At 34.7% G+C, this 22,343-nt stretch overlaps 1 protein-coding gene across 6 annotated transcripts in view; it reads right to left on the bottom strand.

Annotated features, from left to right (window-relative positions):
- LOC111047668 (Kv channel-interacting protein 4) overlaps positions 1 to 22,343 on the bottom strand; it is a 157,330-nt gene that overhangs the window by 49,722 nt on the left and 85,265 nt on the right. For 3 of the 6 annotated variants that reach the window (XM_039426889.1, XM_039426891.1, XM_039426890.1), the window contains one exon: positions 73 to 799. The exons of the other annotated variants lie outside the window; for them this stretch is intronic. In XM_039426889.1, the coding sequence (XP_039282823.1) occupies positions 73 to 259 (187 nt within the window). In that variant the 5' untranslated portion in view covers positions 260 to 799. The remainder of the gene's footprint in view (positions 1 to 72; positions 800 to 22,343) is intronic. 6 annotated transcript variants of the gene reach the window in all.

Below are 22,343 nucleotides of genomic sequence, written 5' to 3'. Positions count from 1 at the left end.
TTAACATGCAAATGAGATAGTGTAATTAGGAGGTAGTTAGTGCTAATTATGTTGATGTGAGTTGGTACAGACCCAAGGCGAACTTAACGCCGGTCCAGGCCTGCTTGGCAAAACTGAACAGACGCCGGTAGAGGCTGCGCGGACGACGGCGCCCGTGGCGTCGCGACGCTGGCCTGTAGGTGGTCTCTTCATCGTCGGCGCCGACGTCCGCCCCTTCCACGACTTCCTCTATCTTGTTGCCTCCTTCCGAGACGCACATGCCACATCCAGCTCAGAGGAGGCGCCCTCACTCTCCCCCGTCACCATCCGACACTTGTCACTCCCAAATTCCATCACAGGCCCATTTCCGACACGCTTCCAACTGAATCAAATCACCTCTGCTCATCTTCAAACCCTGCTGAACACTGTGCGTCACGTCTCAGTACAGGTTTCTCTTCTCTAGCCACTTTCACACACATGAAATAAGTAGAGTCACGTCACACGCTCAAAACCAATTGACCTGTCATGTTAGTCTAGTTAATAAGCACCTCATATACAAATTAAAAAAAAAATACTACTGTATAACTCAAGTTAGAATAAACGACTTAATCTCCTCAGTCCTCATTCCCATCGAAACACAATTTTACCACACTTCTCTAAGTTGGCAAGTAGTTTGGGAGTGACAATATCTACTGTTTTCTTCTCATCTCTGAGAACTCAGATCTTCATGTCATCATGAACTTTAGTGATTCAATCTAGTGCTGTCATCCATACTCCCATATCCTGTCATGCTGAACACATCTTTGTAAGCTCGACAAACCTGTAAGAAACACACAAAATGGGGATTAGTGGATTAGAGTATTAATGGAATTGGAAAACAGTGTTAGTTGCAGCAAGCATTGTTACAGAAAAATAGGTAAAGAAATTCATGCTGATATCAAGAATGGTTGATCAATTTGTTACATCTTATGCAAATTTATTCAATGTAAGTAGTAGAATTGTTGAAACTCGTGTATGAAAACAGGAGAAGAAAATTTAGTTGTTATGCTGTTCAAATACAGAAACTCAATAAAATTGAGTATAGTTTACTGAATTCTGATTGGCTCGGAAATACTGTAGCTGCTGACATACCAAACCCCTCATACTCTTTGACAATATTGATCTCACTCCCCCATAAAGATAAAAGGTAATGATTCAGATTATACGTTATTATATTCGTCTCCCAATGAAGTAATAACGATTTCGATGAGTACAAGAATAACTCTGTCATTTGTATGTTTATCGATGAATTCAGAATATCATTCTCGAACTATTGTAGTTATGTACATCTATAATTGAATATAAATATGCTATAGCAGATGTTTCATTTGCATTAATACATGCTGTAATACTGTTGTAAACTTGATGGGCTATTGCGGTGCAATGCAAAATGGCAAAATACGCTTTTCTGCTCATGTCGCTCCGGATTTTCGTCGCAATGGATCAGTAAGTAAATATTACGGTTTTGCAGAAAATTTCGTTGAGAACGATAGAACTAACCATAAGAGAAACTAACCATAGTAAAGAGAACATTAACTATAGCGACGTTATTGGCTGGTAGCTAATCCTTTTCTTGCCGGATCGAGAGTAAGGCTTTCATCCTCCTGTTGTCCTGAGTAGTGAAGTTGAGTCATTCACCTGTCTTCTTTCCCTGTACCAATTCATTTGCGTTCATTCGAAACTGTGACACTCCAGTGGATTGCTATTCATAGCCATAATATATGCTGTATCATTTCAACACATCGTGATCAATGAGAAAATTGTATGAATCAATCATGAATTATTATCTCATTAATACTTGTTCGTTGGGATAAAAATGATTGCACCAGCAGTTTGAGGTTGAATAGTATTCAATTATGAATGATCAATATATCAGAACCCATCAATGAATTTCCAAGTACAATTTCATGTGTCAAATATAAAATAAATAAAATCTAAAAAATAAAATAAATTGAATCTTCAACTTGGTGCCAACCTAACAAAGTCAACTCAACTTAATGCCAACCTGACAAAATTATTAATTTAGTTAACAACTGTTTCGAAGAGGTACTCTATCTAGATTATAGTTCTATAGTAACATATGATATGGGAATTTCAATTCCACCAAACATCCACTGGGAGTCCTTCAGAAGACGTATAGAAAAAATCAAGGTTATTGGATAGATTAATTTTTCTGGGTGGAATAATAGAAGGAATGTTCCCAGATGAATGAGATCTCATCTATTCCATATTAAAAAATAGTATAATAAAAAACGGACATGGAACAAGGTTGTGCGAGCGCCAATCGTGATGAGTATGGAAGTAAGTATTGATAGTATTCAAGAAAATAAGTACCAATAAGTTAATTCAAGAAGAATACTGAAATACTAATAACATTATTCCACAGTCATAAACTAGAATAAGATATTTTTATAATATTATTACTGTATTATATTGGTGAGTGATAAGAATAATTTTTTCTCAAGCTATCAACGATTTTTTGTGCATCTCTGCATACATTAGCAGAGTATTTTCTCATGCCGCTCTGAATTTCCAAAGCTGCTCACGGCTTTTGTGCACTTCTGCTCCTTTGTGAAACGGGAGGCCGTGCTAATGAGCTGCCTTCGGATGTTTCTAACCAACAACCGGTGTATTTTTTTAATGCCACTCATCCATAATTGGACGGTATAAGCAGCTAGCATTGTTCCGTTATACGCCATGTAAAAACACGTTCATACCCCAATCCAACCCAAAGTAGGCTACACAATCCACAAGCTATTACTGTACTTCAAATTTATCACAATTACCATCTTCTATGTAATTTAATGAACTTCATCCGAAATTAAATTCATTGCTCACTACAGATATGCAGTACTACTTTCTCATAAGTTTTTTACCTATGAAAAACTACATCAACAATATGCCTCAATAAGACTGGAATAATTGCCAAATTATACAGTGTCTCATCAAGGTAGGAACAGAGAATAACAGATTATCAATAACATATCATTGGTTTGTGAATCACAGTAGCGGACAAAGTGACTGTTTTCACACTAAACAATTTCTCATCTAAAATCTACATCGATATTAAGACATCTTCGAAGAACTATTGACATAATATATAATTAATTCTACTTAAATTTGATAACTGTCTTAATTTGGACTTTGTGACATTTGCAAAATTGAAGCTATTCCCAAAAACAGAATTAAAATATTTTTGATTCACATCACTTGAACCAAAAACCCATATCAATTTAGTATTGAGAGTGAAACCAGAAACTTAGATGAATGTTACTGCTCTTGAATCAAGAAAATTATGTTCAAAAAATTATTTTTCAAAGTGTGCTCTTGTTCAAAACCCGTATTTCAATTGTAGGTAGAGTTGGAGTTTTCCTACCAATAACTTTTGTTCTCGACTGACTGGTGTTAAAACATTATTCGTATTAGAACAATGGCCGAAGATTTCCTACACAGGCTTCCATTCATAGAAGTTTGGCCTATTGTCGGCAGATGTTATTAGTTTCCCTCCAGAGAAATTTCCTAATTTTGAGAGTTTCAAAACTGTAACTAGATATTACAGTGGTTCCTCATTATTGCACTCAAAGAATCTATCCTGAACACTTGGAACAGTTGATTTCAATAAAACAGTCATTGTTATAATACTAATAGTAGAATGAGGAAGATTGTTTTTGAAATTTCTAGTTTACTTGAGTGAACGAATTTAATTTTTATTGCTCAATATTTAGCCCAATATAAAATTGAAAAAATGATATGAAATTGATTGGAATCTTCACTTTTCTGACATTCACCAAGGTGACATGTTTTTGATAACAAAGGTCTACTATATGATAATCCTTTGAGTGAGGACCAGATAAAGTATCAAATGGAGAAAAGAGATTAATCAAGAGGACCTATGAAATTGGCTCGTGAGAAATATATCAGAGCTACTACGATTTGCATTCGTATTGATAGATACAATTCTACTTTCGCTCGGATGATACAAACCGATGTATTGCAGATTATAAAACATAACTTCTTAGTCTAGTTACACACACATCGATTTTTGGTCGTACGATATTTTGTCGTCACTATGAATTCTATGAGATTAAACGGAACTTGGCAAACATCATATGTTTGAAATCATCTGTTCAATCTAATAGAATTTATAAGGACGGTAAAATATCGTACGACCAAAAATCGATGTGTATGTAACTAGCCTTAGAGCAGTGGAAGCATTCCAACAGCATGAAGGAAGAAACATGCATGGAGATGATTCACGCAATATATTAGTCTCTGTCATGAATTTCCATTTTGAACTACTACATCGTTGAAAGCTTCACTTTTCCCTTTGTTCCGATAATTCGAAACAGAGATCAATGATGAAAAACAGAGATATATCAATAATGCGTTCGTCTCCAACCATTGAAAAATAAACGACTGCTATTTCTGAAGCACTGAAACAAAAATTATCAGGAAGCACATGAGAATTCAATTTGCGATGAGTAATAAACAGAAGAGCACACATCTATCTTCTAATAGGAGGAACAAAAACGGGAAGCTTGCTTGCAATGAGGCAGACCACCCTCTCTCTTCATCTTTTGTATCTGTTTCATGCCGTTTTCAGGATTACAAAGTCCCATATCGGAGAGTGGTTTTAAAATATTTTCCAGCAGTTATTAGAAATGGATACAAATGAAATGATCTCTTCAATTTGAATGAAGTTTGATTAGTGTTTTCCGAGGTGTATTTCAATTAAAAATGTAACTATAGAATGGAATAATATCGGAATGACTTATAAAATTCTAGAATGTACATTGTTCAGGATGAACTCTTCCAAAAGAATCCAGTGGAGCTCTGGGCAGAGTGAGGATTTGAAGTGAAATCCCTTATCAAATGGAAACATGGTTTTTGAAAAAAAAAAAACGTTGATTGACTGTAATTAATTGAATTGAAAATATTCCAGCATATAGACCAATATTTTTTCTAGAAAGTTTGTTCTCGAAAGGCTCTAGAATTATTATTACTCTAATAAGTCTCCAAAATTACGAGGTTCCTGGAATATGAGTGAGATACCCCAAATATGGAAGAATGAAATTACTTCAAATGATATTGATTCATTTGTCTCCATAAGCAAATATCTCTTGATGAAAATAGATATTTTCTCTCGAGCTTGAGTTTCAATATCGTAGGCATAATTTGAATATAAGCTGTTCAACATCAACCTATAGTCAAAAAGTGAATATAATTTGAAACGGTGTCAATTGTATTGTAGAGAAAATAATTATAATTATATTCGTTTGTCTCTGATTGTACTGGTACTGGTCTCAACAAACAGACTGACGACACTATAAGAATTCAATAATACCCAATTCCAGAGTCCGATGTTCATCCCTGAAAATAAAATACAAAAAATCGTCTCCTCATGATTGAGCTGAGAGTTCATTCTAGAGAAAAAATCGGTTGTCTCAGAAATAGTAAATTATGACGTACAATTTCCACCACGAGCCTCATACAGACCGGCCAACAATTTAATCCTGCTAGTGGACCTGTCTGTGCCGGTTATATGGGAAACAATGGCGAACTGCTAAAGCTGTCGTAAACGCCAAAACCTCATTCAATCAGGTTTATCGTCTTACCAGAGCATTCACCAGTCGCTTCCATGAATCAATATATTACGATAGTAGCAGCAACTGAATATACTACACTATTGTAATGGAAAGATGAGTTAATGAAATTTCAAATGTAGAATAGCATATATTATTCATCTCTTTCAGAGATTGGAGAATATTGCTGGTGCTTCATGGTGTAAGAAAGTTGATAAATATGAAATATTAAATTTATTTTAGATCAGGCATCTTATTTTCGTGATCATGAAAACTAGCAAACAAGATACCTGTTGCACATTTTTCGACGTATTTAAGTTTCACTCACGTTCCAAAAATAGGGAATTTCAGGAAAGACGTGCTACTATTTCTTATTGTTAATGATTATTTTATTCTTCAACGTTGTTTTCCATCACGTGCTGCTTATTATTAAATAACTTTCTGATATTAAAAGAACGACTAGCCGTCAAATTTTTCACAATGAATGAATTATTAATCACTCACTGTGACAACGAGACCTGGTTGTCAACCAGGAAGATGGCAGACCTTCTGAAAGATCTCGTTGTCACAGTGAGTAATTAATTCATTTATTGTGAAAAATCTGCTAGTCGCTCTTTTTAATATCAAAAAGTGATTATTTCATCTTATTGGTTACTCGAAGAATCATTCTTATTGAAAAATCATTCTTATTGATGTTATTCTCGTGAGTTGTGTGTATATATTTAAAAATTATGTTTCCCAAACAGATTTTTACCTTTCGGCTTTATTGTTTTGAAGGATATTTAAATATTTTTCGTCGTCGTCTTCCTACAAGGATTAGGCAAATTGCCTGTTCCGACTTCAAACTCACCATCACATCCATCTTTTACGGGGTCTGCCCCTAACCCAACCGGGTTATACAACATGACTGCCCTGGGAATCCTGTCGCTCTCCATCCTTTCAACATACTCTTTCCAGTTTTGCCGATTTTCTTCGATCTTCTGCCATATGGAGATTATGTTGAGCTCGCTTCTTATATCAACATTATGAAGCCTATCTTCCCTTGTGCACCCTTTTACTGCTCTTAAAAACCTCATTTCGGCAGCCTGTAACCTACTCCATTCTTTCTTCCTAGGTATCCAAGATTCAGAGCCATATAAGAGCGTGGGAATAGCCATAACCTTATAGAATTTGAGTTTTGTCTCTCTCCTGGCTCTGTTTCTCAAAATCCTATTTATTGTTCCACAAATGGATTGGAATCTATTCAATTTTACACTCAAGTCTTGGTCCATTTCATAGGTTATATCACAACCCAAATACTTGAAGTGTGATACTTGTTCTAGGACTATTTTAGATCTCAATGGATATTTTCCCTGGAAAGCCATCACCTTCGTTTTGCTGAATGAGATCTTCATGCCATACTCAGCACTGAGGAGATTCAGATGGTATAATGCTCTCTGCAGATCATCCTCAGTTTCTTGCAATATTACCTGGTTATCAGCGAACCACAGTGAACTGAGAATCATTGTAGGAGTTATCTGGATGCCTCCTTGTATCTTTTGCTTCCAACTTCTACACAGATCATCAGCATACACATTGAACAATGTTGGAGAGAGCGGACAACCTTGTCTTAAGCCAAACATTGGTGCAAATTTATATATTTTTGTTTTGTAAAATTGTATTAACAATAAAGAAGTTTCAAATCAAACTAAAACCTTGTAGCAGCATTATTCTTATTCTTAACTGCCTTCTTTGATCTTTGCTTCACTCACCCCTAAATATGAAATTCTATTGAAGGGTAGTTCTGGTGGTGCAGATGAGGTTTACCCAAGTTGAAAAAGAGCATGACGCATTCTCACTTTTTGATCTTGGCATGTGACTGTCCTGTAATCCTCTTCTACTCAGCAAATGGTGTGTTTACTCACTCTTGTGTTTCAGTCATGAACAACTTGATGTTTCTTCAACAGAGCCTTAGTATTTTCAACTCAAGGAGAACCATTCATCACACGATCCGGTAATCAAATTGGGGCGGGTTAGGTTGCTGAATCGCAGAAAATTGCTGCAATATTCGAGTGAAAATGTTGATGAAACATCGTGGGCATAATGGATCTGGCTATCTCCGAGAGCTAGAAATTATGTTCATGAAACTTTCAAAAATATTATCATAGAATGATTGAAAGCAGGAGAATTTTTATCTGCTGAATGAAACCTATCCATAGCTGTACTTCAATTCCCATACAATCAACCATATTCTCATTAAAAATATCTATACTTTTCGTGTAGTACAGTATGTTGTTTATGATAACGCAAAAATGTTCCAATTAATGGTGATTTGAGTGTCATATTTTGTTTTTTATTCTGTTTTTAACCATCTGAATTTAAAATTCTTAGTTTCCGTTGTTTTTTTAGTGAAAATAGACTAAATTTTAGAAAAGTGAAACCATAACCCTATCTCGGACTTTTAAAATGTTATCTAAATTTGGGAGAAAAATGGTACAAGGAGTATCCTTAGTTTTTCTCTCCCAATCAGTGCTACTTTGTAAAAATTATAAATAAATAAAATAAATAAATAACAAAAACTCTGGACTTTTGATTTTTGAGGTAATGGATTACATACAGAGTTTATTCCACATTCCATAACCTAAAACATGCCTTATTGCTTGCCTCATGGAGGATTGGAGATATCTATTGCTTCCGAAATTCAAGTTATAATTCACTAGCAAATAATATTGAGCTTATTTCATTTGGTAATCGACCAATCTTATCAATATCACTTGCCAACCAATCTAAGCTTATCAACAAAATTTGAATAGGTTGAATATTTGAAGAGGTTGAATTTTAGATGTGTCTTTATGAAATTACGAATTTATACACCTACTTACAAAGAGCCGACACCAATCTCTAAAAGTCATCATCAACTTGAAAAGGTTTTTGAAATATTACTTGAAATATCAACACTGCTTGAAAGTTTCATCCATTTCATTTCTTTCTCAACAAGTGAGGATCCCTGTGAAAGTTGAGAAGTTCTTACTTAGTCATAATAAGTTATAAGTTGATTATGAAGTTGAAAGTTGGAAAGTTCGTTCAAGCATTATGATGCTTAACCAGGTGATTCAAATTATCACTCAACTTATGTTAAGTTATAATATATAAGTTTTTGTGACTCTTCAAAAATGATTTTGAAAAGTTTAAACACAGTTGTGATCATTTAGGATACACTTCAATGCTCTTACAACTTTGCCTTATAGTTTTTCATAGTTGTATGAGTGTCAGGCTCTGCCTGTGGATTCAGAATCTATTTTCACACTCAAATAGAGATATTCAGAGTAATAGTTTATAATCAATAAGATTGTTGGGAGTTGTTTAGCTTATACTTGGAAAAGTGATAATTCATTTCAGAGAATATGTCAGTGGAAAATGAAAGAGAATGGCTAGTGGAAACATAAATCAATCCTGGAAAGCTCTTTATATCATGTCCAAAGCAAATTCAACATAATTATTATTAAACGAGAATCCCAATTAAATGCTTTAAATTATCGTTTAATAATAATTATTCATTAATTAGAATTTGAACAAATGTAACTTCCAATTTATTTCCATCTGCAAATTCAACATGTTTCGGCAGATAGCAATTGGGATATTTTTTGATCCATGTATTGTTTGTTCACTTATGCTTCTAGGAATCAGCGTTTCCATAGAGGTACTAAATTAACATGTACAGGAATCAAACGTATATTTGTTCAACAAACGTAGTCATCTATTCATCAGTACAGGAATGAGGAATGAATCATCAGTACACAAATATGTGTGGACTGGCGGTTTCACTCAAATCAACGCTGTGAAGCGTGGCTGTGCAATTTCAAAGTGATGCTGCTGTTTCAAATTGGACGAACGTTCTGTCCACGTCTGGTCGCATAAATTGGACTTACTTTAATGATGCTCTCAAACTATATCAATTTCTGTTCGTGTAACTGGATACAAGTTGTAGGCCTATACCACAATACCAGAATGGAGTTTTCATGCTGGCAGTACTCATTTACTCACTGATTGAATGAAGCTATGAAAAAGTATTGAGAATCGAAGAATTGTCGGATATCCGTAGATGATTTATCGACCTTGATTAACACAATCTTCTATGTGACATTTTAAATTCAAACTATAAAAGTTTATCAAGCATAACGTTGATTCAAGTTTTAAAGTTCATATCATTCCGAAAATCAAAAGGAACTTCTTTTTTGAATAAGAAATTACTAATGACATTTATTGTTGAGTGGTTCCTAAAATTTAATCTTTTCATATATCATACAACTTGATAATATTTCAAATCAATAAATATCAAATTATTTAGTGGAACTATTATCAAGGCCCTTAATTTTAGAAAAATATAATAGTTTAACGGTAACGGTTGCTACAATGCTATCGACGGAGAAAGATGAATATCTAAGAGAAGTACAACATTTGGCATTGATACATTCTATTGTGAAATCCGATAGAATTTTCTCTCATGATAGCATGATCTCTATTCTAGAAAATATAAAATGAGTTATTCGATAATCATTCTATCATTCTGATAACTATGGGCTCAATTGTTCAATATCACATTTTTATATTAAAGATATATTTCACTTGAATTAGAGATAATATTCTGTATGATTCATTGATATTCTTCATATTATAATGTTGTAGGCCTATACCACAATTCCAGAATGGGGTTTTCATACTCATTTACTCACTGATTGAATGAAGCTATGAAAAAGTATTGAGAATCGAAAAATTGTCGGATATCCGTAGATGATTTATCGACCTTGATTAACACAATCTTCTATGTGACAGTTTCAATTCAAACTATAAAAGTTAATTAAGCATAACATTGATTCAAGTATTAAAGTTCATATCATTCCGAAAATCAAAAGGAACTTCTTCTTTGAATAAGAAATTACTAATGACATTTATTGTTGAGTGGTTCCTAAAATTTAATCTTTTCATATATCATACAACTTGATAATATTTCAAATCAATAAATATCAAATTATTTAGTGGAACTATTATCAAGACCCTTAATTTTAGAAAAATATAATAGTTTAATGGTAACGGTTGCTACAATGCTATCGACGGAGAAAGATGAATATCTAAGAGAAGTACAACATTTGGCATTGATACATTCTGTTGTGAAATCCGATAGCATTTTCTCAATGATTTATCTCTATTCTAGAAAAATATAAAATGAGTTATTCGATAATCATTCTATCATTCTGATAACTATGGGCTCAATTGTTCAATATCACATTTTTATATTAAAGATATATTTCACTTGAATTAGAGATAATATTCTGTATGATTCATTGATATTCTTCATATTATAATGTTGTAGGCCTATACCTCCTCGGTCCAGTCAGTGCTGATCTTAAACCAAGATCTATTTGTTCAGTGGAGGAAAATATTAGTCCTATTCCATTCTTATGAATATCCCACATCTTTTTAGAAAACATTGTTAGCATCAAGAATCGGGAAGAATGTAACTGATAATGTATCATATTTCAAATTTTCTAATAACTTGACAGACGACTAGATAAGTCTTACAGACGGTTATAATTTTGAACAATATGTTGTGTTATTCAATGTTGTTGTATAATGATTAAATTATCATACTAAGTTCCTATGCTGAATAAATATATATCCATTCCATGCATAAACTGAAAATCTTTTGACTTATTAGACTTCTATGAGAACAACTCTCTCCAACAACATCATTACGGTGCATTCATTTGCACAAACGTTTGAACGATTCGTGAAGAAGTTTGTTTCTGAAGAGTATGCCCTTTTGAGAAGTTTGAACAATGAGTTCACTTTTGAATTGATAAATTTATTGAGAACGATTGCCAGAACTGTGCGAATTCTGGGCACACATCTACAGAGCACTTAGAGTAAGTAGGCACTTGCACGACTTGTGGAGGTTGAGGTGGAGGTGGAGATGAAGGTTGAGGTGGAGGTGGAGATGAAGGTTGAGGTGGTGGTGGAGGGCTTTCCAGTAAGCTTGCATAAGAGGTTCAGGTGCAAACCGATTGCTGCGAATAAAGTGCTGCTCGAGTTGATAATGACGAAAGCATACATGCTAAAGTGTGAGCCAGGTCTGAATAATTATTGTTGTAGGTGAGAAGCAAGCGACACGCGAGCTGAAACCTTTCAATGCTGGCAACTGACTGAAATGCTCAGCACACAAATCCATCAGCACGCAGAGCTTGAGTAGAAGGATAATTAATGTGTTCAATAGTCTGAACAGGGTCTACTGCAGCCTACTGCAGCCTGTCGCAATCTAGCTTCACTGTTGATGTGAAACCTTGCTCTGGCACCATCTTAATTTCCGGAGAGGGCCTTCTAACAAGTCAACAACTCTGTCAGGTGAAGATTGAAATATGCTCACTTACTGACGCCCTTGGTCCTTCCACCAGTGATAATAATGGGTTTGCGCTCATTCATTCAACAGCTCAGTACGCTGCATTTTCTCGATAAAGGATATCAAGATTATTTCACACTTGAGATGTTGCGTTTTCTCTTTTATTTAATCAATATCAGACTCAAATTTGAACAAATCAGCATTAAATTCTATTTTTATAGTTCCTAGATAAGTCTATCTTTCTTACCACCTCCCTACCTTTACTTCCTCTTCTTACTTCCCAACTTCCCTATCCATTTAAAACAAATTGTTTTCTTCCCCTCTAATCAAATTTTTCAATGTTGTTTTCTTGTAATTTACGAATCTATGCTTCATGTAAACTTTTATAGGCACCTACTGAAAAACCTTCGGTTTTAGTGGGACCTCCAATGTGAATATTTGTTTAATGCAACTTGATTGATCGATTGATTGAATGCGAAAATTGTTTTAGCATATGAATTCTATTTCTGAAGAATATGAAAATTATTTCAAAAGCTCAACTGAAAATAAGTAGTTTTAAGTGGTATTGATATTATATGCAACCCAATTCGTACGTTCGTTTTAATCGATCAATCAATTTTCCACGTTATGTCATCACCAAGCTGAAATCATTATGGTAAAAGTTTTCAGTCAATAATTCACTTTTGCCCGATTGAGTTATAACAGCATATCGTTATCGAGACGAGGCAGAACTTTCGCGTCCATTCATCAAGCGCATTTCTAGGGTGTGATAATATGACCTTGAACAAGCTTTTAGTGGAATGCGGCGGCTCTCTACACTTCTACTGGTTCTCTTTGCTCTATTAACCCCTTGGAGGCTTCGCACAACAATCGACAAAGCGGAGAATAGAGTGCGCCCGAGAGCATTCCACTCGAGAAGTGAGTTCTGGAGCAGAGGCAGAGGAGACACACATATTGTAGCAGCTTGACGACAGCAGGGGCCTCATTCGGTCTCCATGGCAACCTACACTGACGGATAGCTGCTTTTTTAGCCAGCGACTAATTATCACCGAGCATTCAAATTAATAAAATCCATTTGCCGTGCCGGTAAAAATTCACTTTGATAGCCTAATTTTGACTGCGGATAACGCTGGCATGGATGATTAAACTCTATTACGTTGATGCCGCTTGGAAAACTCCGTTAGCAGCCAAATTTAATACGATTCAATTTTTGGGAAATTGATGTCGAGGCATCAGCGCTCAGTTGAAAGAGGGAAAGTGATGATGTCAGCTCGCAGATCACACAAGCACAAACTCCACACTCCACAAGTCTACGATTAGTTAGTATCGATATCATTAGTATGATTTAAGATACCGTACTAAAAATGATGAATGGAAAGTTGAATTTATGCCAGATAACATCCATAGGCTATTTTAATAATTATTTTTGAACGAAAATCTAAAGCTAAATACAGTCGAGTTTGGATTCTCGTTCAATAATAATTATTTATTAATATTTTTGAATAAAATGGAATTTCTCAAACATTTTCATATTTTTAAGCTTCATTGGTTTCAATTTCGATAGGATATTATTGATTGATAATTGATCATTCGATTTGGATTAACTTCAATCTTGATTTGTTATTCATCAAAAATTCTATTATTGTACAGTGGTGATTCGATTCATCACCCGTATCTTTCCAGATTCCTTGCCAATGTAGGGTTCTATGTAAATAGTTGATGAAATTGTTACAGTAAATTGTTGAAACTATTTACAAACTATCTGACAGAATGGGGAAAATGGATGAATAGTTTTCACGATTAGCTGGTTTGTTCAAGCAATAAGTGAATTATTAATTGGATATAAATAAAGCTCATACGTTGGTGAATGGATGGTACTGTATTACCATAGAGAAAGGATAAGCGTAAGTTGCTTTTTTCTATAACAGTTGCTATTTCCCAAGTACACAACTTTTCCGCTACAAACGCCACTAACTAGTGTAATGTATTTGAATTTGGGTAGATGTAAAAATCCCTAGCTGAAGTACTAATAGGTCTGAATAAAATAACTGGCTAATATCGCCAATGAGATAACAATAAAGATTAGATAGCATCAGCTTGTTCTGGCTAAACGGTACAATAACCTAAAAAGGAATTGAAAGAATTTTTTGCTAATATATAATATTATATAAAATTTTTTGAAGATTGAGGTTAGGTATAAACATTCAGTGATCGGCGACCTAACGATCGACCGAGTCAAGCAACGTAGAATCTGACCAAACCCCTTGGCAGAGATCTATTGCAGCAAAACGGTATGCAATTTGAAAGAACAAATGGTCACGTGGCTAACTATTAGGAAGCATGAAATAAATATTAGTATATAGAATATTAACTAGCATGTAGAGAGCATACTTAAAAAACCTAATAAAAATAATTAAATGTATCCAGGAAATAGGAGGTTACCAAGCGCATGAATACTGAAACAATTTGCATGCACCAATCGCATAATGGCAGTTAATAGGCGGCAATAGTATGCCAATTCAAAAATATTTATATATATTTCTATAAATGATTGGGATTTATGTAAAAATGTTATATAGTCTATGTTATAGATATGGCCCGAAGGCAAAGAAATTATTAAACATACAACATAAGTAATAATTTAATATTTTAGTACGATCTATTTGAACCTTAAATGGCGGAGGACTAGGATATTCAAATTTTATGTAAATTTGAAAGTCGGAAATAAGAATTGTAAAATTGAGAAAGGAGAACCATCACTCGCCTGCCAAATGCCACCATGAGAGGACCCTAAATATTTTAGAGCGTAATACCTTGCTATAACTTGTAAAAGCTAAAGTTAGTTTGAATTATTAAATTTCTTAAAAGACTTTGTGATGCTCTTATAAAGCAGAAGTCATTTTCAATTTCAAATAATTTTTGTAACCCCTTGGAAGAGACGATTCCGGCTACCATAGTCCAGGACCACCAGGAGTTGGATCGACATCGGCGGCTTATAAGAAGATTTCGACACGTGAGTGAGAAAATTGAATTAGTGATGGGCGCCCTTAGTGCTTCGAATTTATCTAATAATCAAAGCTAGCTCGTCGAAAGGGTTTTCTTATAAATTAAGAATTTAATAAAAAATACTTGCGCAAGTAAATATAGTATTAAGGTATTTTATTAAAGGAATAATGAATCAGTACATTTCAGAAAATTCTAATAAATCAAAGAAGTATAAAATCTAGGCTATTAAAACATATTCATATGATCTTTAATTTTTGCAATAATTTGCGATAATTTGTCGTAGCTCTAATTCACTAGATGAATTGCTCTACTTATTCCATCAGGTGCCGAATCTTGCACCCTGAGATAAAATATATATTCAATACAAAGAAATCTATTAGATATTAGAGAATTTAATATATATATTGGATTGTTGGTTGCCAAGTTATCAAGTCGATCTTAAGGAACCTATTTTTAATGGAATTGTCCAAGTCGACAAGTATTAGCAAGCTTATATCGCAGCTACATGCAAAAGGATGCATATGATTTAAAATAAAGGCACATGGTAATGTTTCGTGCTATAAATCTAGAGTATAATGTTTAGCCTGTGATATTTTACTGATTTCAATTATTGTTCTATTTTTTATATTATATATTTTTTTATCGCTCTTTATATTTTTGCCTTGATCTATTTTTTGCGTTATTTGTTAATATATGTATCAAATTGTTTATGGTGTGCAATTTATTTTAATTCCTCAACACTAACTAGCCTGAGTAATAATTCAATTTCCATAAAGCTCCGACAGATCTCGCTAGCAAAATTTGCAACCAGAAATTACCATTGCATGGAAAGTCTCCTATTTGTTTGTCTCTGCTATTACTCATCATTGCTATGTACATCACGTACGTGAATGTAAATCACGATGACTTGGATTGATGTACGAGTACATTAATTAGAATATTTGAAAATCCGACATGTAAATGAAAAATGTCATTGAGAGAACATCATGTGAAGATTCATAGAGAATCGAAAAAGGTTGTGACTTGTGAGTCTTTATAATGTTCATTCAAAGTTAGTTATACTCTGCAGTTTTCAGAGTACCGTACTCTGCATCAATACTCCAGTACTTGCCCTGCTCACTGTAATCTTGGAGCTTGAATGCTTCCAAGAAGAGCATCATACGATATACGATTCATAATTTGGAGGAGTGGAACTACTGGGACTTGCTCGCTATGATAAACAAGCCAACAATGCCTGAAGCTTCGTGATTCCAGGTAAGCCTTTGTTGCTCCCGGTTTGTTGACGATGTGGATCGCTCAGTACATTCCTCTCTGAAGGTAGGATCTACCGCAAAATCAAAACTTGACACACAAAACACGGACTCAGGATACATACTTGAGTCGGCAGGGCAGGCACAAGTGCGTGACAACTGGAGGAAAATTCGTATAAAGACAGGTCGTGAGGAAAATAGCAAGCAGAAGTCTAAGACAGTCCAGGAGTTCGAGGAATAACCGATAGAAAAGTCAAGTTTGAGTATCAAGGAGATAGTGGCTGATGCATGAAGATGGAAAAATTTTTGATGAAAATTCAACATGATGCATGAAGGTAGAAAACATTTTGATGAAAATGTTATTGAAAATTCTACATGATGCTTGAAGATGAAAATAATTTTTCGAGTGTAGGCGGGAGAAGAGAAGGTGAGAAATGATATGTCATTATTCCAAGAAATGTTGTTTCACTTATTGGAAGAAAATGAAAATTGATAACTGTGTCAAATGTTTATACTATCAGATGCCGATATAAGACTACTAGTATACATTATTCACTTTGGTATAGGAATTATGAATATGCGAATATTATTACTAACATAAAATCTATTCATTTCCTTTCGTCCCAATTCATGATAATCTAGAGCTCTAGCCAATTGAACTCAAGAAACTAATCCCACTCTCCTATTATTATTTCAATGTATGCAATTTCATTCAATAGTTGAATGCTCTCAATAGCTTTCATCAAGCAATAATTATCGTTTCAACAGGTTAATGCGTTTTCAAGAGCACAGTAGGGTAAAACCATAGCCACCTCTAATACAAGGCCGCGGCCTACGATATTGCAATGTCGCAGTATAGGCCTAGAATCTAATACATGATTAGTTGAAAAGATCAGCTGGTATTTTTTAAAATCTTTTTCACCAATCATGTATTAGATTCTAGGCCTACACTGCGACGTTGCAATATCGTAGGCTGCGGCCTTGTATTAGAGGTGGCTAAGGTAAAATGGGACATTCTATTATTATTTCTTTGAATTTACACTATGAACAGAGATATTGTGGAATTTCTCTATATTAAGGTGAAATGAAAACGATATTTTCAAATTATGTGGAACTGACAATATCGTTTTCATGTCACCTTTCTATTTCTTACTCTTATCACTTGACTGACCTGTATGTTTATATTGCCGTGAGAGAATTTTGATGAATGTATCCGATATCTACCACAGAATCAAGTTTCATCTCGATAAATTAAAGGTTCGATATTACAAATCATGATTGGATTAAAATTATTTCTGATTAGCTACATTTCTCAGAAGCAATATATATTTCTCAAATCTCGCTTGATGACAGGATAAATTGTTATTGGGTGCTTTCTTTGAAGTGAAATAACACAAATAGCTCATCTGGTAGCAGCATTACAAAGTCATTGAGCTCCTTATTATTCATATTTTGTTGTGCTTGTTAGGGGTGAGATGAAATTGCATGAAGATGAAAGGACCAAACGCCTCTCAAGAGAAATATCTCTATGAATTATTCCCTGGGTTTATAATTTATTTTGAAGCTAATGAGTGCGAAATTCGTTGTTGGGGGAAGAAGGCTTTATCCCACTAATCCCTGTTTCGAGAAAATCTGCTTCAACCTTAAGCCTTTTGCTACGGATCTCGCTAGCAAAATTTGCAACCAGAAATTACCATTGCATGGAAAGTCTCCTATTTCTTTGTCTCTGCTATTACTCATCATTGCTATGTACATCACGTACGTGAATGTAAATCACGATGACTTGGATTGATGTACGAGTACATTAATTAGAATATTTGAAAATCCGACATGTAAATGAAAAATGTCATTGAGAGAACATCATGTGAAGATTCATAGAGAATCGAAAAAGGTTGTGACTTGTGAGTCTTTATAATGTTCATTCAAAGTTAGTTATACTCATTAGTTATACAGTTTTTAGAGTACCGTACTCTGCATCAATACTCCAGTACTTGCCCTGCTCACTGTAATCTTGGAGCTTGAATGCTTCCAAGAAGAGCATCATACGATATACGATTCATAATTTGGAGGAGTGGAACTACTGGGACTTGCTCGCTATGATAAACAAGCCAACAATGCCTGAAGCTTCGTGATTCCAGGTAAGCCTTTGTTGCTCCCGGTTTGTTGACGATGTGGATCGCTCAGTACATTCCTCTCTGAAGGTAGGATCTACCGCAAAATCAAAACTTGACACACAAAACACGGACTCAGGATACATACTTGAGTCGGCAGGGCAGGCACAAGTGCGTGACAACTGGAGGAAAATTCGTATAAAGACAGGTCGTGAGGAAAATAGCAAGCAGAAGTCTAAGACAGTCCAGGAGTTCGAGGAATAACCGATAGAAAAGTCAAGTTTGAGTATCAAGGAGATAGTGGCTGATGCATGAACATGAAATAGTTTTGATAAAAATTCGACATGATGCATGAAGATAGAAAACATTTTGAAGAAAATGTTATTGAAAATTCTACATGATGCTTGAAGATGAAAATAATTTTTCGAGTGTAGGCGGGAGAAGAGAAGGTGAGAAATGATATGTCATTATTCCAAGAAATGTTGTTTCACTTATTGGAAGAAAATGGAAATTGATAACTGTGTCAAACTTTTATACTATCAGATGCCGATATAAGACTACAAGTTTACATTATTCACTTTGGTATGGGAATTATGAATATGCGAATATTATTACTAACATAAAATCTATTCATTTCCTTTCGTCCCAATTCATGATAATCTAGAGCTCTAGCCAATTGAACTCAAGAATCTAATCCCACTCTCCTATTATTATTCCAATGTATGCAATTTCATTCAATAGTTGAATGCTCTCAATAGCTTTCATCAAGCAATAATTATCGTTTCAACAGGTTAATGCGTTTTCAAGAGCACAGTAGGGTAAAACCATAGCCACCTCTAATACAAGGCCGCGGCCTACGATATTGCAATGTCGCAGTGTAGGCCTAGAATCTAATACATGATTGGTTGAAAAGATCAGCTGGTATTTTTTAAAATCTTTTTCACCAATCATGTATTAGATTCTAGGCCTACACTGCGACGTTGCAATATCGTAGGCTGCGGCCTTGTATTAGAGGTGGCTAAGGTAAAATGGGACATTCTATTATTATTTCTTTGAATTTACACTATGAACAGAGATATTATGGAATTTCTCTATATTAAGGTGAAATGAAAACGATATTTTCAAATTATGTGGAACTGACAATATCGTTTTCATGTCACCTTTCTATTTTTTACTCTTATCACTTGACTGACCTGTATGTTTATATTGCCGTGAGAGAATTTTGATGAATATATCCGATATCTACCACAGAATCAAGTTTCATCTCAATAAATTAAAGGTTCGATATTACAAATCATGATTGGATTAAAATTATTTCTGATTAGCTACATTTCTCAGAAGCAATATATATTTCTCAAATCTCGCTTGATGACAGGATAAATTGTTATTGGGTGCTTTCTTTGAAGTGAAATAACACAAATAGCTCATCTGGTAGCAGCATTACAAAGTCATTGAGCTCCTTATTATTCATATTTTGCTGTGCTTGTTAGGGGTGAGATGAAATTGCATGAAGATGAAAGGACCAAACGCCTCTCAAGAGAAATATCTCTATGAATTATTCCCTGGGTTTATAATTTATTTTGAAGCTAATGAGTGCGAAATTCGTTGTTGGGGGAAGAAGGCTTTATCCCACTAATCCCTGTTTCGAGAAAATCTGCTTCAACCTTAAGCCTTTTGCTACGGATCTCAAATTATAATTCACAAAGAAACGCTTGGAAAGCTTGCCATGTATAAGTCTAATATTCTTGTAGGACAATCAGATTATTAGAAGGTTGTACTGAACTCAGCAGATGTTTATGATTGTTAATTCTACATCTCCTTCCTGGAAATACATACACTACAATTTCAGAGCAAACGTTGAGCGTTCTCATTTGCTGTCAATATTGTTCTATTCAGTTACAATAATATTATATCATTTAGGTAGGCCAACTGTAGACTAGAGAGATTCTGATGGGGGAAGAATGTGAATAGAAAATTGAAATGGTGAAAGGAATAAACATTTTTGTAGAAGACGTGTTTGGGTACCTGACATAAGTGTTAAATGTGGAGTAGAGACGGGATGTTGGCACAGTGTGTTGGATGCAGAAGAATAAGAAAAGAATGAAACTAATGGAAAAGAGGGAGACAAGTAAGCGAGGAAAGTCATGATTACAAAAGATTTGTACTCTGAGATTGTGATGTTGCGAATGTTAGACTGTCTGCCACCTTTTGCATTACTGAAGATAAAATCTCCTCAAAACGGTAGAATGAGTAGTGAGTGGTGAGTGCTCCCATTTCCTTCCAAGCAATCGAAGAAAGCACGACGTTTTTGTGTCACCAAGCGACGATGAAATATATGTTGACAAATATCTCGCACGTTTCGAAAATGCATAATGCAGCTTACTTTTGAAGTGCACCATTGAAGTGAGGAGGGGAAATGTCCCGAAGCACCTCGAATCTCAAGACATTTTTATTAATAAATAACAGTTGCACTTGAAGCGCACAACCGCACTGCTCCCACTGCACATTCATCCATTTCTGATATCCAAGAGAAATATGCTGTGAAGGATTTCATCCAATGTGCTTTTCGTTCAGCTCTATTTCAACTGCTACATGCTCTGGAGACATTCAAGTGCCCTCGAGAATAGTTCAGAGAGCTGCCGAGTATTTTGGAGAGCTCTACAGAGAGAGGCCTGACACAGACAATTGCTGCCTTGAACGAGGCTAACCGTTGGACACTATCAAAACGCATAATACTAGTGCAATTCAACGCAAAAAGCAATAGGTCATCTGGAGAGCTCGATATCAACTTCAGCGTTCGGTTGCTAGCAACTCAGTGAGATCACCATAGATTTGGTGACGGCCACTTTAGAATACAAAAAGCAATAGGCCATTCGAGAACCTGATATCAACTTCAACGTTCAGTTTTTAATAAACAAGCCAATGAGCTCACTATATAGAAGTACGGTATTGATAGAAACGTATAGTACAGTAGATCAGAAAAGACGAAATTGGAAATTCATGAATTAATTTGGAAATTGAAAGTTATTAAATTTATTGAAAAGGAATCCACCAGACAGATTTAATCAATGGAGTATATGCCAAAAATGTCATATTTGAAGAAGAATATGTTATTGTTGTATATTTGATTAATAAAAGCAATTATTTATTTTTCATTGTAAAAGAAAACAATTCAAAGTAAAGTATGAATAGCACTTTAGTATAAAAATATGGAATTAAGATATCATAAGAATCAAAATTCTGGGGATTTCGAAGATCTTTCTTCTTACAAGAATCGACTTTCAGGCTCGTAGTGTAATTGCTCGAACGATGAAATCAAGCCTTAAGAGCCGGAACAACTTTCCTAATCAAGGCTTTTTTTTAATAATCTGAACTTTTCATCTGGGCGAATCGACATAACTTTCGCTTCTCCTGAATTCGTGGATGACCTATTTCAAATCTACAAATTGCTTGATTGGTATGAGAATAGAACACTTGGATTCAAATATTCGTATCATAATAAAATGTTTACAAATTGATCATTATTCCAATTGCTAAGAAATAATTTCTAGATGCATCCTCTGCTATCGAAAGGATTCGACAGTTGAATCAATGGAAGTTTATACGATATCGCTCGTTACAAATTACATTGCTTGTTATCCAGTCTGTTTAGAATGCAATGTCATTACAGTCAACAATCGGGATAGTACAAAGAGCAAAACAGCAATTTAAACCAGCCCTTTGAACAAGTGGACGTTATATCAGAAATTTTAGATGCAATTCTATGAAATACAAGACGAATATAGAACAATGCAATTACTTACTATGACAATATCCAATATCAATGGAATGAAGCAATTCCACCTGTAGGTATAACGTCAAACGAATCATATCACGCAGACAAAATGTACGAGCTGTGCTAACAAGCAATAAATATAGTATTAATTCACGCAAATCACCTGCATCAGGAAAATGCTAAACTACGCTGTTCTGAGCTCATTACTTTTTCCAACGCAATAGGATA

The sequence above is a fragment of the Nilaparvata lugens genome, chromosome 4 (genome assembly GCF_014356525.2).
Source record: "Nilaparvata lugens isolate BPH chromosome 4, ASM1435652v1, whole genome shotgun sequence".
Taxonomy (NCBI): Eukaryota; Metazoa; Arthropoda; class Insecta; order Hemiptera; family Delphacidae; genus Nilaparvata; species Nilaparvata lugens.
The sequence above is the reverse complement of the archived record's forward strand: the minus strand, read 5'-3'. Positions and strand labels throughout refer to the sequence as shown.